Genomic DNA, 14913 nt, shown 5'->3' on the forward strand with positions numbered 1-14913 from the left:
TTCTCTTCTCTTCTCCTTCCTTCCTTCCTTCCTTCCTTCCTTCCTTCCTTCCTTCCTTCCTTTCTTTTCTTCCTCTCCTTTTCTTTCTTTCTTTCTTTCTTTCTTTCTTTCTTTCTTTCTTTCTTTCTTTCTTTCCTTCTTTCTTTCTTTCAGTAGATTTTATTTTTTATAGCAGTTTTAGGTTCACAGCAGAAATGAATAGAAAATAAAGAATCCCACAACTTCCCTCTGGCCACTGCACACACAGCCTCCCCCACCATCAGCATTCCACATCCGTGTGGTATATTTGTTACAATCAGTGACCCGGTCAGTGTTGACACATCATTATCAACCAGAGTCCATAGTTCACAGTAGGGTTCACCCTTGGTTTGTACAGTTCTGTGGGTTTTAACAAATGTACGACAACAGGTAGCCACCATTAAATACCACACAGAGTAGCTTCCCTGCCCCGGAAGTCCCTGTGCTCCACCTGTCTATTCCTGCTTCCTCCCCCTGAATCTGTTTTCCTTTTAATGTCTAACCTGTGCCTGTTTGTGTTTCAGATCTCAGCTTCACTGTCTATTTGTCAGAGAAGCCCTTGCTGATGGACTTCCCTGACTAGGTCAGGATGCCCTGGCTCCAGGCAAGCCCTTAATCACTTCTGTCCTAGTTATCATCTTATTTTTATTTATTTGAAGCATTCCTGGAATGCCTGCCTCTCTTTGAGATCGTGAACTCCCTGAAGGCAGGGATATGTCTTTTTTCTCATGACTGTATTCCCAGCACCACACACTGCTGGGCACATAATAGGTCCTTGTTAAACATCTGGTGAACAAAGGCTTCGTTCTCACAGTTGCCTTGGTGCTTCTGAAGTTCAGGAATACCAGGTTCTTCTGGCCCCAAGCTTGTCCCATCCTGGATGGGACTTCCACCCTCCCATCCACCAGGCTGCCTCCATGGAATTTATAGTGCTTCGTGCAAATTCATTAAAGCAGAATCAGAAGTGCTATTACTTGGTAATACCTTTCCATTCAGAAAGCATTTATTGGCTGTCCAGTAAATGCTCAGTGGCAGGTATGGTGGAGAAAACTAAAGATAGGTGAGAAGTCTCTATCCTCTGGGATTTGATTTGAGCCTGCAGATCCATTAGAAGGGAAATAAGACAATCAAGTTTGGAAACATTAGAGTGAACCATATAAAATTATTGATATTTAACTATTGGTGATATTTGTTCTTTGCCTATTGATGTTTTTCCTGCAAAAAATGGAAAATTTGTATGGTTCAACCTTCTTCATTCCAAAATGTTCTATAATTCAGATTGGACTCTGTCACAGAGTACACATTAGAAATGTTATCCTGCACATTGCTGGGATTTGAGCTCAAGAGGAATGTTTGTATCCTGAGTCATAGGCCAGGATTTCTTTTTCCCAAGGAAAGAAATGCTACACTTTTGGCCTTATTAAGTTTAGCCACAGAACAGATTTTTTTTAAAAAAGATATTTCATTGCAAACAGTGGATGGAAGTAGGAAAAACAAACTAAAAACAATGTGTATATTGTTATAAAGGGATGGAAATATGCCTGAATGTCAACATGATTCGGGAAACCAATCACAGAGACCCTCTAACCTTGTTTTGCCTTATGTGCTGTGGAGACTCCTCTGTCCCCAAGCTCAGATCTACTGTGGGAGCTGCCCAGGTCAGTTCCCTTTCCTGCCTTGAAACCTGTCCCCTTTTCCTCAGTGCTTGCCTGAAAGGTTATCGGACAGTGTTTTGTTATTACATTTGAAAACGTCTTGAGTACTTACTGTGTACAAGACGTCCTCTTAGGTGCTGTGGGGAATGCAGAGTTGAAGTCGCCATGGTGCCCGTCTCCATGAGCATCACTCTAGTTGTAGGACTGATGTATGTGTAGGATCTAAGGCACAGCCAGAGCACAGACTCTGGAAGGACTGGCTCCTTCGGATCCGTGGTTCAATTATAGCATTTTTCTCTCTCAGTGGATCATCCTGGTCTCTTGCTTCCAGGTGATGCACTGGTGCTAATGATGCTGTTGATCACCACTGGCTGAGTGCTTTTGAGAGCCAGGTTCTGTACCAGGCATTTAACAGTGTTTCTTCCACATACTCCTTTGAAGGTAGCTTTACTGTCTCCTTTGATGAGGAAACAAGCCTAGAAAGGTGGAGTAACTTCTCCAAAGTCTTACAGCCACAAAAGGCTGCACCAGAGTTGGAAACCTTATCCACCTGCTGGTATGGCTTAACCTTGGCATTAGAGTATCTGCCATCTTTTGAAGTCACACGGGAACAGAGAAGTGGGAAGGGTGTGCTTCCAAAGAGAGCACAGTCCCAGTCTAAGGAACCATCACAGTTACCCACATGACCCAGTTTGCCAACTGTAGAATGGCACTGAAACAGTCCCAGGGGAAGACAGTTGCATATGCCACTTTTTTCTGGAGCTAAGAGTTTCCTCTCTATCAGCAACAGTTATCATGTGACTCTATCAACCCTCAGGATTTTCCAGGGGGGCCACTGGTACTGTCAGAAGTTAGCATGCTGATGGATATGTGAAATGCTTATCTTTGCCCCTGACTTCCCTGTCTGTAAAATGGAAACTGTGGTATCTGCCTTCTCATTCCTAATTTGGAGGGCGTCTCAGACCCATTGCCTGTGCTCGCTCGGGTTTTCTCACATGGCACTGAGGCACAATGCTGCTTTTCACTTGGTGGATCTTTCCCAGCAGAGAGAGTACATGTGCCTGGCGACTCTTCTGTGACAACTGGGGCCCACAGGCTGCGTTGATAACAGTCTTGAGGGCCTCTTCATTTGGACAATTGTTAATTTTAATTAGGCAGATTGACCTCGGGATCAGAGAACCTAGAAATTTAAAGCTACAGTCTCTGGAATGGCATCTTTATTCCAAGACTCCCTTGTGTTTGAACTAGCAAGCCAAGGTCTGTGAGCCAGCCCATGTTCAGGCAGGCCCCACTTGTGTTTTCTGACAGCTGAGTGGGATGTTGGCTTTCCTCAGATTCCCAGGAATTGGTGGTCCGGGCTTTCCCCTGCACTTTCCCACGGGGCGTCCTTGAATCTGCCTGTCTCACTTGTCATGCTCTGCCATTGTCCATTTGCGTAAATAAGTTGCTATGAAATGGGCCTGGGGATCCCAAGGCTTAACATGAGCCAGTAGGAAGATTCAGCTGCCAAATACAGGCCACGTGCTCCAGGTCCAATTCAGAGTCTACAGGCCACTTTTTCAGCCTACTTCCTCTGTGCAGGTCAGACCACACCCAGGGAACCATGCCTGACCTGCCTCTGGGAGCTGTGTTTAAGACACACGTTGACAGCGAGAGAGCAGAGGGGATAAGTGGGTGGTGCCAGGCATGGGAACCAACCACATCCTCAGAGGAGAGACACCATGGGAGTAGCATGGTAACTGACCTCAGATACCATTATAAAAGAGGTAATAGACCATTTTGGCTATTCCAGGGGATGTACTTGATGTACTAGGGTAGCCACAGGAAAGCAGGTTGGAGTCCAATGTAAGGAAGAATTTTCTTGTTTTTTTTTTTGTTGTTGTTGTTGTTTGAGATGGAGTTGCACTCTGTCACCCAGGCTGGAATTCAGTGGTGTGATTTCAGATCACTGCAACCTCCGCCTCCTGGGTTCAAGCAATTCTCCTGCCTCAGCCTCCCAAGTAACTAGGATTACAGGCACGTGCTACCACGCCCGGCTAATTTTTGTGTTTTCAGTAGAGACGGGATTTCACCATGTTGGCCAGGCTGGTCTCGAACTCCTGACCTCAGGTAATGCACCTGCCTCGGCCTCCCAAAGGGCTAGGATTACAGGTGTGAGCCACCGCGCCGGCCATGGAAGAATTTTCTGTCAAGGAGAGCTGTTCAGCAGTATGGCAGTGAGTATGTGTGTGGGCCCCACACCCAGGTGGCAGGTGCTGGAGGAAAGATCCCTGCACTGGATGGGAGGCTGTACAAGAACCTCTGAGGTTCCTTCCAGGCTTCAGGTGCTACATGTTTTCTCTGTTTTTCTACCCAGTCATCCATTGGTGCTTTTGTCCTGTTGTAGCCCCTTGGAGCCTGTCTTCTCTGGTTCTCAGCGGTGCACCCTCTAAGCTGCCCCTGTATTTGGCCACAGTGACCATGAACTCTGCTATACATGCTCATTTTATTTGCCAAGTGCAGCTGACTTTGAGCTGACTTCTTCCTGGCTCCTGTTGGCTTCCCATGGAGTCACTTTACCATGTGGGTGAAAGTCAGGTAGGACAGAGACCAGGGACACACTGTGGAGGGTGGGGCAGAGAAGGATGGAAGCTGTTCTTGGTTCTCTGTGTGAGCTTCCTTTTTTGTCAGACCTGTAGCCACAGAGTGTGACTTCTTTCAGCCTTAAGAAGCCAAATTGTCCCACAGGCTGGAAGCTTGTGTCATCAAACTAGTGAAACCAGGTCCTTTACTCCCTAACCATTTGTTTCTGTCTCTGCCAGTCCCTATGTTCTCTGGGGTCAGATGCTGGAAGTGAACAAGCCAGCGAGTCTGTCTTCACTCCTGGGAGGAGTCCATTTTTGTTAATTTTCTCAGTGACTGGGAAGGGCTGGTCTTCCATCTCATTCCTGCTTCCCCTTTTCATGGATGACTGAGGGTGAGGTCAGATTTTAAGGAACTGAGAGGAGGAAATGGAATAGGTCTGCTAGTCTTAAAAAAGAGAGAGAGGTGAGTGATGAGAGTTTGGTGGCATAGCAGGGTGAAGAGAGCCCCCTCCTCTGGTCGCCGCCGTGGCGTCCGCGCGTGGGTCCTGAGGGAGTTCCGTTGGGTGCGGGTCGAGGCTGTTGAGTGAGACGTGCTCCTCCCACGTGGGGAAGGGCGCCGCCTGGTCCGGCGAGCGCACGTCCCGTGCTCCCCTCTGGCGGGTGAACGCGGGCCGTGTGAGCAGTCGCGGTGGGCTCGGGCCGGGCACGTGTGCGCCGGCCGGCCGCCTGGAGGGGCTGCCGGTATGACAGAGGGACGAAGGAATAAATTCTCCAAAGAGGGTGGGGTTTGCAGGGCTGTGTTTCCTCAAGGAGGGAGGAGCACTTCTTCCCTTGGGATGGTGAGGTCAGAGCGAGGCTGGGAGGACACGCCAGTTTGTTTAGGACAGAGTGGAGAGCGCTGGGTGAAAGGCATCCTAGGGCCTAGGAGCAGAACTGTGAGATCCTGGGAATAGGTGAAGAGAGAAGTCCTTTTACCTATCTCTATGGGTAACGAAACAGGTGAGGTCATTCCCTCCAGTGAGTGTGAAAGTGGGAGCTGGAAATAGACCTCATGGTGAATTTGACCAGTGAACAAAGAGAAGTGATAAGACTTGCAGCCCTGACAGAATGCCTGACTTCATGCATCTGCATCCAGTGCATTTCCGCCCCACACACTCCTGACGCTTTCATCTGAGGCTGGCCTCTGTCATGTTTAGTGAAATTGGTTTTGTTTACATTTTGACTTTACTCAGAGACATAGAGAAAAGTTCAGCTAAATAAACAGGTCTTCTCTTTCTTTTAAAAACTATTTTTTATAAAAGAGTTTATTCAACATAAAAAATTAGAAAATATAGATAAGCAGAAAGGAAATAAGCATCACCCATACGTCTATCAATATAATCTAAAGATAAGATGATGTGCTTCTGAGTTATAGACATGAGTGACAGTTTTTCAACTCCATGGAAATACTATGATGATAATTATTAATCACCATTTATCCCATACCAGGTACTGAGGGGGGTGCTCAATGTGTATCATCTTCTTCAGTTCTCTCAACAACCCTATTTTATCAATACTATTATTATCTCCCTCTTATAAACAAGGAAGCTGAGATAGGGAAAGATGAAGTAACTTGTCTAAGATCACAAAAACAAGATAAGGGAGACATGGGACTGAACTCAGATTAGCCAGATACCTGAGCCCATGCACATAAATTCTGTGTGGATACTGCTATTAAATAAAAAAGTATTTGGGCCCAGCGTGATGGCGCATGCCTGTAATCCCAGCACTTTGGGAGGCCAACGCGGCGATGGTTCAAGCCTAGGAGTTCAATACCAGCCTGAACATTGAAGTATAATTGATGTACAATGAGCTATACATATTGAAAGTGTACAGTTTAACAAATTTTGATATTTATGTACACTCACGAAAGCAACTCTGCAATCAAGGTAACAAACATATCCTTCACCCCCAAAAGTGTATTTATGCCCCTTTGTCATCATTTCTTCCTCTTCACCCACCTGCCTCCCTTACCCCAGGCAATGAATTTGCTTTCTGTCACTGCACACTAGACTGCATTTACTCAAATTTCGTATATCTAGTATACACTCTTTTTTTGCCTGCCTTATTTCCCTTAGCAGTTGAGATTCATTCATGCTGTTAGTGTATCCATTCATTCTTTTGTTGTTGAGTAGTATTCCATCACATAGATACACAACAGTTTATGTATCCATTCATCTATTGATGGACATTAGTTTTTGCCTGTTATGACAGAGCTGCTGTAAATGTTTATGTTCATGTCTTTGTATGGACGTATGCTTTCATTTCCCTTGGGTCAGTACCCAGGAGTGGGATGGTTGGGTCATATGGTAGGTGTTTAACTTCTTAAGAAACTGCCAAACTGTTTTCCAAAGAACATTTATCATTTTACATTCCTACCAGCAGGGTGTGAGGGTTCCAGTCTCTACATATCTTTATCAACATTTGATGTGGTCAGTCTTAAATGTTAGACACTTTAAAGGCATGTGGTAGGATCTTATTGTAGTTCTGAATTAATACAAGGCTTTTAAATTGTTTAGCATGCAATAATTGATACTCCCTGTAACAGTCATATAGCTTCACATATCAATTAGTAAAAGGAGAAGAGAAGAAATGTAAAAATTATTACTGGTCCTAGAATAATAACTACAAGTTCCCTTTATATGCTCCCTTTTATGTGTTAACTATGATACTTTTTAATACATTCTGTCTAAACCTAGCAACAACTCTGCAAAGCAGGCTTATTTCCATTTTACAGAAGAAGAACTGAGGCTGAGAGGTGAAGTGACTGACTCGGGGGCCCACAGTTAGAATAAGGCAAAGATTTGACCTTAGAATCTGTTCCAAAGCTGATGTACTCTGGCTCTCATGCTATATTCCATTTGTAGTTCATTGTTTTCCTTTTTTTTCAATCCACTTTCCCACTGTTGCTTCCTTCCCCAAATGTGGAATACAGAACTCAAGCCTTCAAAACAGCTAGCTCTGCCAGCCAACCCAACAATAAGGGAAATTATTTTTAATGTAAATACTCTGTGGAGTCACCACTTGTAAAGCCTCCAAGCCTGAAAGCCTGGGTGATGAATGAGCATGTCCTGACTCATTCACAGCAGCCCAACCTCTGGGCCAAGTTTGTTAACACCATTTACATAACAAGAGCCCACTTCACAGAAAACAGAATTATTATTCTTATGCTGAGGCATCCTTCACTTGTGGAGCTATTTCCATTTTAGATGCAACCTTCCATTCAACAAACATTTATTTTGGATCCAGCAGCCACAAGTTGAGAGCCTATCATGAACCAGGCACGTTTATGAATTATCCCATTTATTACATGCACAGTTCTTCTCTGTACATGAATGTGGGCAAGAGTTTGGTCAGCTGAATCTGGCTTCTCTGGCCCTTGCTAGTTGATGGGATGGTCACTTCATCTCTCTGAACACCAGTTTCCTTACCTAAGAGGACGCAATAGATTACCTATGTCACAAAGGTTGTAGTGAAGATTAAGTGGAATAATGGAAGTGCACAATACATGTTTTGTATTATTATTACTGGTTTACTGGTAAGAAAAAAGGTTTTGAGGTGTTGAATAGTTCGGCTGAAACTGCACAGGTAACTAGGGGCAGCAAGAAAATTCACATGCTTATCAGAAGGCACCCAAGTTCCACATTGTTCTGTCTTCTCACTCCCACCCCGCTTTGTGTCCCCACAAGACCTTCAGGAAGCTGGCGTAGAGGAACTGGAGACTGAAGAAGTTAAATGATAGAGCCACATTCAGAGCCCAGTTTTGCAGAAGTTGTGCCCGCCTATTAAAGACAGCTTGGAAAATAATGGGAAAACAAAAATTGTCTATAACCTTAACTCCAGTCCCAACCACAACCACATTATGGGATATTTTGTTCTCTTAAGGGAGAGTTATGCTTGTTTCTTAAGTAGTTTGTAATCACACTACAACTATAGTGCTATTCTTTGTTTTCAGCTTATATTATAGATATTTACACATAATTTTATACTTTCTATGAATAATTTCTGATGGGTGTAGAGGAGATATCTGAGTTTATTTACCTTTTCTGGCACAGTGGGATATTCATGCCTTTCCCTTTTTCTCACTATTAATAAAAATACTGTTGCATGTATTTCAGAATACTTCTTGTGGATAGATTGCCCTGAAGTAGAATCACTGAGTCAAGGATAATTTACACAGAGTAAAATTGACCCTTTTTAGGTATAAAGTCTTATAGCCACCCCCACAATTGAGATATGGATTATTTCCATCACCCCAGGAAGTTTCCCAGCATGCTTTGTCATCCATCTCCTCCCATGACCTAAGCCACTTTGGCAACTACTGATCTGTTTTCTGTCCCTGTATTTTTTTCTTTTTCTGGATACCATGTGAATGGAATTAGCCTTTTGAGTTGGGCTTTTTGCCCTTAGCATAATGCTTTGAGATTCATCCATGTTGTGGTGTGTTATCAGTAGTTTGTTCCTTTTTATGGCAGTGTAGTATTTAATTGTATGGATGTATTATAATGTGTCTATTCACTACTGATGGATATTTGGATTGTATCTAGTTTATGACGATTGTGAATAACCTTTTTATAAATATTTGCATATAGGTTTTTATTTGAGCATAAAGTTTAATTTCTCTTGGGTAAATACCAAAGAGTGGAATTGCTGGATTGATAGTAAATGTATATTTAACTTTGTAAGAATCTGTCGAACCGTCTTCCAAAGTTGGTGAAACATTTTGTATTGTCATAGGTAATTATGAGAGTTCTAATTGTTCCACATTTTTATCAGCACTTGATACTGTCAGGGTTTGTTTGTTCATTTGCTATTCAAATAGGGATCTAATGGCTCTCTCGCTGTGGTTCAGATTTGCATTTCCTTAATGAGTAATGATGTTGAGGACCCTTTCCTGTGCTTGTTTCCACCCGTAGCTCTTCTTTGGTGAATTGTCTGTGCAAATCTTTTGACCACTTTTTAAATTCAGTTGTTTGGTTATTTTCTTAGTGACTAATGAGAGCTCTTTATATATTCTGTAAATAAATCCTTTTTCAGATTTTAATTTTTTCAAATATTTTCTCCCAGTCTGTGTCTTGTCATTTCATTTTCTTAACAGTATTTTTCAAAGAAGCTTTTGTTTTGATGAAGCCCAGTTCATCAACTTCGTATCCTAGGAATCATCTTATCTAAGAAATCTTTGCCTATGTCACAGTCACACAGATTTTCTCCTAGGTTTCCTTCAGAAGTTTTATAGCTTTAGGTCTACATTTAGGTCAGTGATCCACTTTGAGTTAATTTTTGTGTGTGGGAGACGTATGGGTTGAACTTCATTTTTCTTGCATATGAATGTCCAGTTCCAGTATTCTCTGCTGAATTGACTAGATATTTGTAGATCTATTTTTGCTCTAACTATCCCATTCCCCACTGATCGATGCATTCTGTCATTGCATAGATTTTGTCGTTACCATAGCCTTGATGACTGTAGCTTTGTAATAAGTCTTGACCTAAGATAATAAGTCCTCCAACTTTGTTCTTCTTCTTCAAAATCGTTTGGCTAGTTTCCGTTGCTTACAATTTCATATAAATATTATAATCAGCTTGTCATTTTCTCAAAAAGGCCTTCTAGGCTTTTGACTGTGATTGTGTCAAATCTATAAACCAATTTGCAGAGAGATGGCGTCTCAACACCATTGGCTCTTTAAATCCTGAAATGATATCTCTGTCCATTTATTTAGGTCTCTGATTTTCCTCAAGGTTCTTAATACGATTTGTCAAATTAAAAGTTGGTTTTCTGCTTCCTTACTAGGGTGTTGAGCACATGGCTGTGCCCTTGTGGATAACAGATCACATATTTCCTGCAAAAAACTCTACTAGTTTACACTTTCTGTTGATTGTGTTTTATTTCCCAGGCATCTGGCTCCCTCTTTTCCACACTCCATGGCTTATAATGCATTGCCTAATTTATTTAATAGGTTTTAACTCTTTATCAAAATATACACACAGAAAACTATATATAGTTATATATATATATTTTTATATATAGTTATGTATAGTTTATACTATACATCTCGATAAGTGCTCACAAGGTCAAGAAACAGAACATCACCAGCACCCTGGAAGCCTCTTTGTGACCTCTTCCAATCCTGACAGCAAGGGGAACCACTATGCCAACTCCTACCCATAAGTGATTTTGTTATGGCTTAGCATTTCATTACAGTAAGGGACCTTCTAGGCTTCTCACTCCAGGTTCCTAAAATGTGTCTGGCCTCCTCACTGTGCTCCTTTGCCTTCTGAGCTTCTGTTAGCTCCTAGAATGCCCACTTCCTCTTCTGCCTTCTCCCTTCCTATTCCTTCTTTCAACTTCCTTTAAATTTTTAAAAAATTGTTTGTTTTTATTTTTGTTTATTTATTTTTTTACAGATAGCATCTTGCTCTGTTACCTAGGCTGGAGTACAGTGGCATGATCATAGCTCACTGCAGTCTCAAACTCCTGGGCTCAAGTGATCCTCCAGCCTCAGCCACCTGAATAGTTAGGATGACAGGTTTGTGTCTCCATGGCTGGCTAATTTTTTTTTTTTTTTTCCGTATTTTTTGTAGAGATGGGGTCTCTCTATGTTGCCTAGGCTGGTCTTGAACTCCTGGCCTCATGCCATCCTCTCACCTCAGCCTCCCGAAGTGTTGGGATTCTAGGTGTGAGCCACCCCACCCTCTTTCATCTTCTTTGAAGTGTCCTCTTCATTTTTTCCAGCTCAGTTTAACTTTCATCTGTGCTGGGAAGCCTCTCCCTCCTCCTCCTCTCCCTGGCTTCCATTAGCATTGGACTTCCCTTCATTAACACTCCTGTCATAGTGTATTGAAGTTGTTGTTTCCATTTGACTGTAAGCTCTTTGAGGTCTGGAACTGGCTTTTCTGTGGACCCAGCGCCTTCTATGGGGCCTGGCATGCAGTAAGAAGTCAGTGATTGAATGCTGGATGAATGTTGAGTGTCTAGGAAACTGATTCCCCAAAAGGCTAATCCCTTTGTTCACAATAGGTCTCCTGGCTGTCAGTCCTCACTGGCTTATTTTCAAACTTCTTTTCCTCCTCATGTTGGTGGACTCTTTTGTGATTTATTTATTTTGTATTTCCATGCTGCCTCTGGAGCAAGAGAGACAATATCATAGCTCTTTTGGCTGTTTTATCCACCATTATGATGATAAGTAAGAGAGGGTGATACCCTCTACTCTTCATCTGTTGTAAGAGAGCAATAGCTTTTAACCTGTAAGGTCTGTGAATCCAGTCTCCTATTTCAATAGCAAGTGTGCAGGTATAGAAGACTCTCAGCAGTGTTTAAATCCTTCATATATTCACACTGCAAAATCCGACGCATTTTGGGATTCACCATTACTAAGAAGGCGACCATATCCCAGTGTTTGTTACTCTGTATCAAGGTCTAACTGCTCCTAAAAATGATGACTGGGAGTGTTTTTGTGTAGAGTTGGCACCACAGTGGCTGAATATGAAAAATGCAGAGTCCTTCCTTTGCAATACAGACTGTATTCAGCTGTGCCTCAGTCTGAAGACTGGATACATTTCAGATAGTGGAGCAGTAAAGGGAGAAAAGGGATCTGATTGACTTTAAACACCAATGTGGCTCAAGTAACGATTGGAGTGGTTTATATCTACCAGAATAGATGGCAGGTTTTACAAACCCTCAAAAGACAAACCCACTTATTGGTCATTTGAGTGCTCTGTTCTGATTGACTCAGGTCTAATCGGGGGACTGACATGTTCACTTACCTATCATCTTAGACTAGCCCAGCCAAACAGGGGATGTTGATGGGGGAGCTGGTAGAGGGAAGGTTAAAGGTTGTTCTGGGGAAGGAAGAGTTGCTGAGGACAAAAGGGGAAGTGTCCAAGAGGAGCAGCCCTCAGGGGACATCACTGAAAGGAGCAGAGAAGAGTATGATGGGCTGGAGGGAGGGGGTTCCAGGTGCATGGGCCGAAGTGGGCAAAGCCTTGGACGTTTGTCTGTGTGCATCTAGGCTTCCCCAGTCCAGGCTGTGTCTCTTCAGAGCACTGTGGAATGGTTTTGTGAGTGTGCCCCAGGTACACATGGCAAAGGGAATGCCTCTGATTCAGGCCATGACTCCGGAGACGGACCAGTGCCCTGCATGACCAGGGCAGGAGTGGGCAGAAAGACTGGTGTACCCATCCACCTTCTGTCCTTCAGGAGAAGATTGGCTGGCGAAAGGATGCACTGCATTTGCTGGTGTTCACAACGGATGATGTGCCCCACATCGCATTGGATGGAAAATTGGGAGGCCTGGTGCAGCCACATGATGGCCAGTGCCACCTGAATGAGGCCAATGAGTACACTGCATCCAACCAGATGGTGAGTGCTGGGGACCAAACCCCCATTCCCCGATGCCTCTCCTGTGACCCTGCCCGTGGTCTGAGTACTTGCCCAGCCTTGAAACCTTTCTCTGGCCCTCAGTATTCACTGGCTTTCTGATCCATTCTTGGTGTTGGGTTTCATTACTCCATATTCTCCAACTGGGTTTCCGGAACTCCTAATTGACTTACAACATTTCTCAGGGATTTCTGTAGCTGGTTCATGTTTCTGCCAATGTGCATCTAAATGGGGAATGTTTGGTTGGGATACGGATGGCCCAGGGGAAACAGGATAGATCTCATAGTGGGGAGGGGATCTTAAAGGAGGGTGGGTGCTATGCCTGCAGAGGTCATAACTGGTATAGAAGTTATAGGGCAGGACTTCCTGACTTTTAGACATGGACTCCCAGAGGTGGTGAGTTGCCTGTCAGTGTCAGTGGTGGGCAGAGGTGTTCTGCACAGAATGAGAACCACAATTATGCCGTTTAAAAGAATTTGTGCACAATTTCAAGCATATACAATGACAGACCAGTGAAATGAACCCTACATGCCCATCACCCAGACTCAACAATGGTCAAGATCTCGCATACTCACTATGCAATTTTTCCCCCAAAATCTCCACCCTTTTCTTTCTCAAATCCATTCTGGTGGCCAAAGAGGAATTCTTCCCAATTTTCTTCCCTAGAGAAGCCCATTTTCTCCAGTTTCAAGAGGTGATCGGTGGCCTAGCCTTCCATCTTGTCTAGTCATAATGGAATCTGAAAAAAGGACTATAACTGTAGGACCTCACCAGATGCGGACCCCTGTACCCATCATTAGTCCTCAAAATCCCTCAGGACACTGTTAAACTGCCTCTCAGCTTCCTCTCTTCCTCCTCTCTCTGCACCCCTGCCCCATGGCCCAACTTTTAGTCCAGAGCTCGGCACCCTCCTCTGCCCATCTGAGCCACAGCAGGATGAAGCAGTACCTGTGGGGGATGTTGGCAGGCCTAACCGTTAGGCACAGGAGAAGGAAAATAATGCAGGGAGGCAGGGAGGAAAAGTCTTAGAGGAGAGAGGAAAGGTAAGAAACGCTGATGACAGAGGGTGGAATGTGGTGGCTGTTCTCTAGGGCATCCCCACTTGTCCCCCTCCCTGCTGAAAGGATGGAGACACAGACCAGATATGGAAAACCTCCACTCATCACCTCGCCACTCTGGGGTGAGAGGAGAGAATCTAGTTTGGTGGATGCCACAGGGTCCTTTCCTTGAGGGTCTCTTCTACTTAGTTCCTCCGTTAAGGAGCTACCAAGGAGGCTTAGTTATTAAGGGACTCTAAGGGGCCACCTAAGGAAAAGGTGCTTCCCGGGCAAATGCTGGCTGCTGAGTGTGCATTGGAGCCAGGTGCTGGTATCTGCACCTGTTAGGAATGTCATAGCCTTGACTTTTGCCTTGGCCCTAGGACTATCCATCCCTTGCCTTGCTTGGAGAGAAACTGGCAGAGAACAACATCAACCTCATCTTTGCGGTGACAAAAAACCATTATATGCTGTACAAGGTATGCTGGGAGGGAGGGAGGCTAGTGATTTAATTCTAGGGGCCAGGCTGACCCTAAGGTGTTTGGGAGATTAGAATGTGGGGTGGGGTAGAGGGGGTGGTGAGGTGTGTTTATAGCTCTGCCTATATATATGGGGGAAATTCAAAGGAGGGGTGGAATATAGCCTAGTCTTGATCTAATGGAAAATAATAGGATGAAACAATTAAGCATTCACGTAGCAGTGAAGACCTTACAAGAAATTTGAACATATGGTATTAAATTTGATTCTGAGAAAAACCTTGAAAATAGCATGAATTCCCATTTTTTGGGGTGATGAATTGGAAACAGAGAGAGGCACACTCTACTACAGAAGGAAAATATAAAATGAAGATATACACAAAGAAAAGTAAGGCATCTCATCAGGCTACATCACTAATCCCAGTATTCCAGAGCTTTATGCCTGAGCCTGCAGACTATAGGAGACCAGTGGGCCAGTCTGGCACAGGAATTCCCAAAGAAACCAATAAATGTCCTGAGTGAATACAGCAGTCTGGGTACAGGTCTGTTCCATCTAAAGAAACTGTTCCCAGGTCACCCTGGACTACCCCATTTAGTCTGGGGCAGGAATTCCTAAAGAGACCAATAAATGTCCTGAGTGAATAGAGCAGTCTGGGTACGGATCTGTTCCGTCTAAAGAAACTGTTCCTGGGTTACCCCAGACCATCTTCAGAGACTCCCCCACGTGAACGTGCTCCTTCTCAGTCACAG

At 43.9% G+C, this 14913-nt stretch overlaps 1 protein-coding gene and 1 long non-coding RNA gene across 2 annotated transcripts in view; one reads left to right on the forward strand and one right to left on the reverse strand.

Annotated features, from left to right (window-relative positions):
• LOC108517424 (uncharacterized) overlaps positions 1-3602 on the reverse strand; it is an 18079-nt gene extending 14477 nt beyond the window's left edge. Inside the window, exon 1 of the long non-coding RNA XR_001882102.1 lies at positions 1786-3602. This is a non-coding gene — a long non-coding RNA (uncharacterized LOC108517424). The remainder of the gene's footprint in view (positions 1-1785) is intronic.
• ITGB5 (integrin subunit beta 5) overlaps positions 1-14913 on the forward strand; it is a 123211-nt gene that overhangs the window by 52972 nt on the left and 55326 nt on the right. Inside the window, exons 6-7 of the mRNA XM_017855327.1 lie at positions 12471-12632; positions 14071-14166. Of these exons, the coding sequence (XP_017710816.1) occupies positions 12471-12632; positions 14071-14166 (258 nt within the window). The remainder of the gene's footprint in view (positions 1-12470; positions 12633-14070; positions 14167-14913) is intronic.

This window comes from Rhinopithecus bieti, unplaced genomic scaffold, assembly GCF_001698545.2.
Source record: "Rhinopithecus bieti isolate Rb0 unplaced genomic scaffold, ASM169854v2 scaffold_39586, whole genome shotgun sequence".
In the NCBI taxonomy this organism is placed as follows: Eukaryota; Metazoa; Chordata; class Mammalia; order Primates; family Cercopithecidae; genus Rhinopithecus; species Rhinopithecus bieti.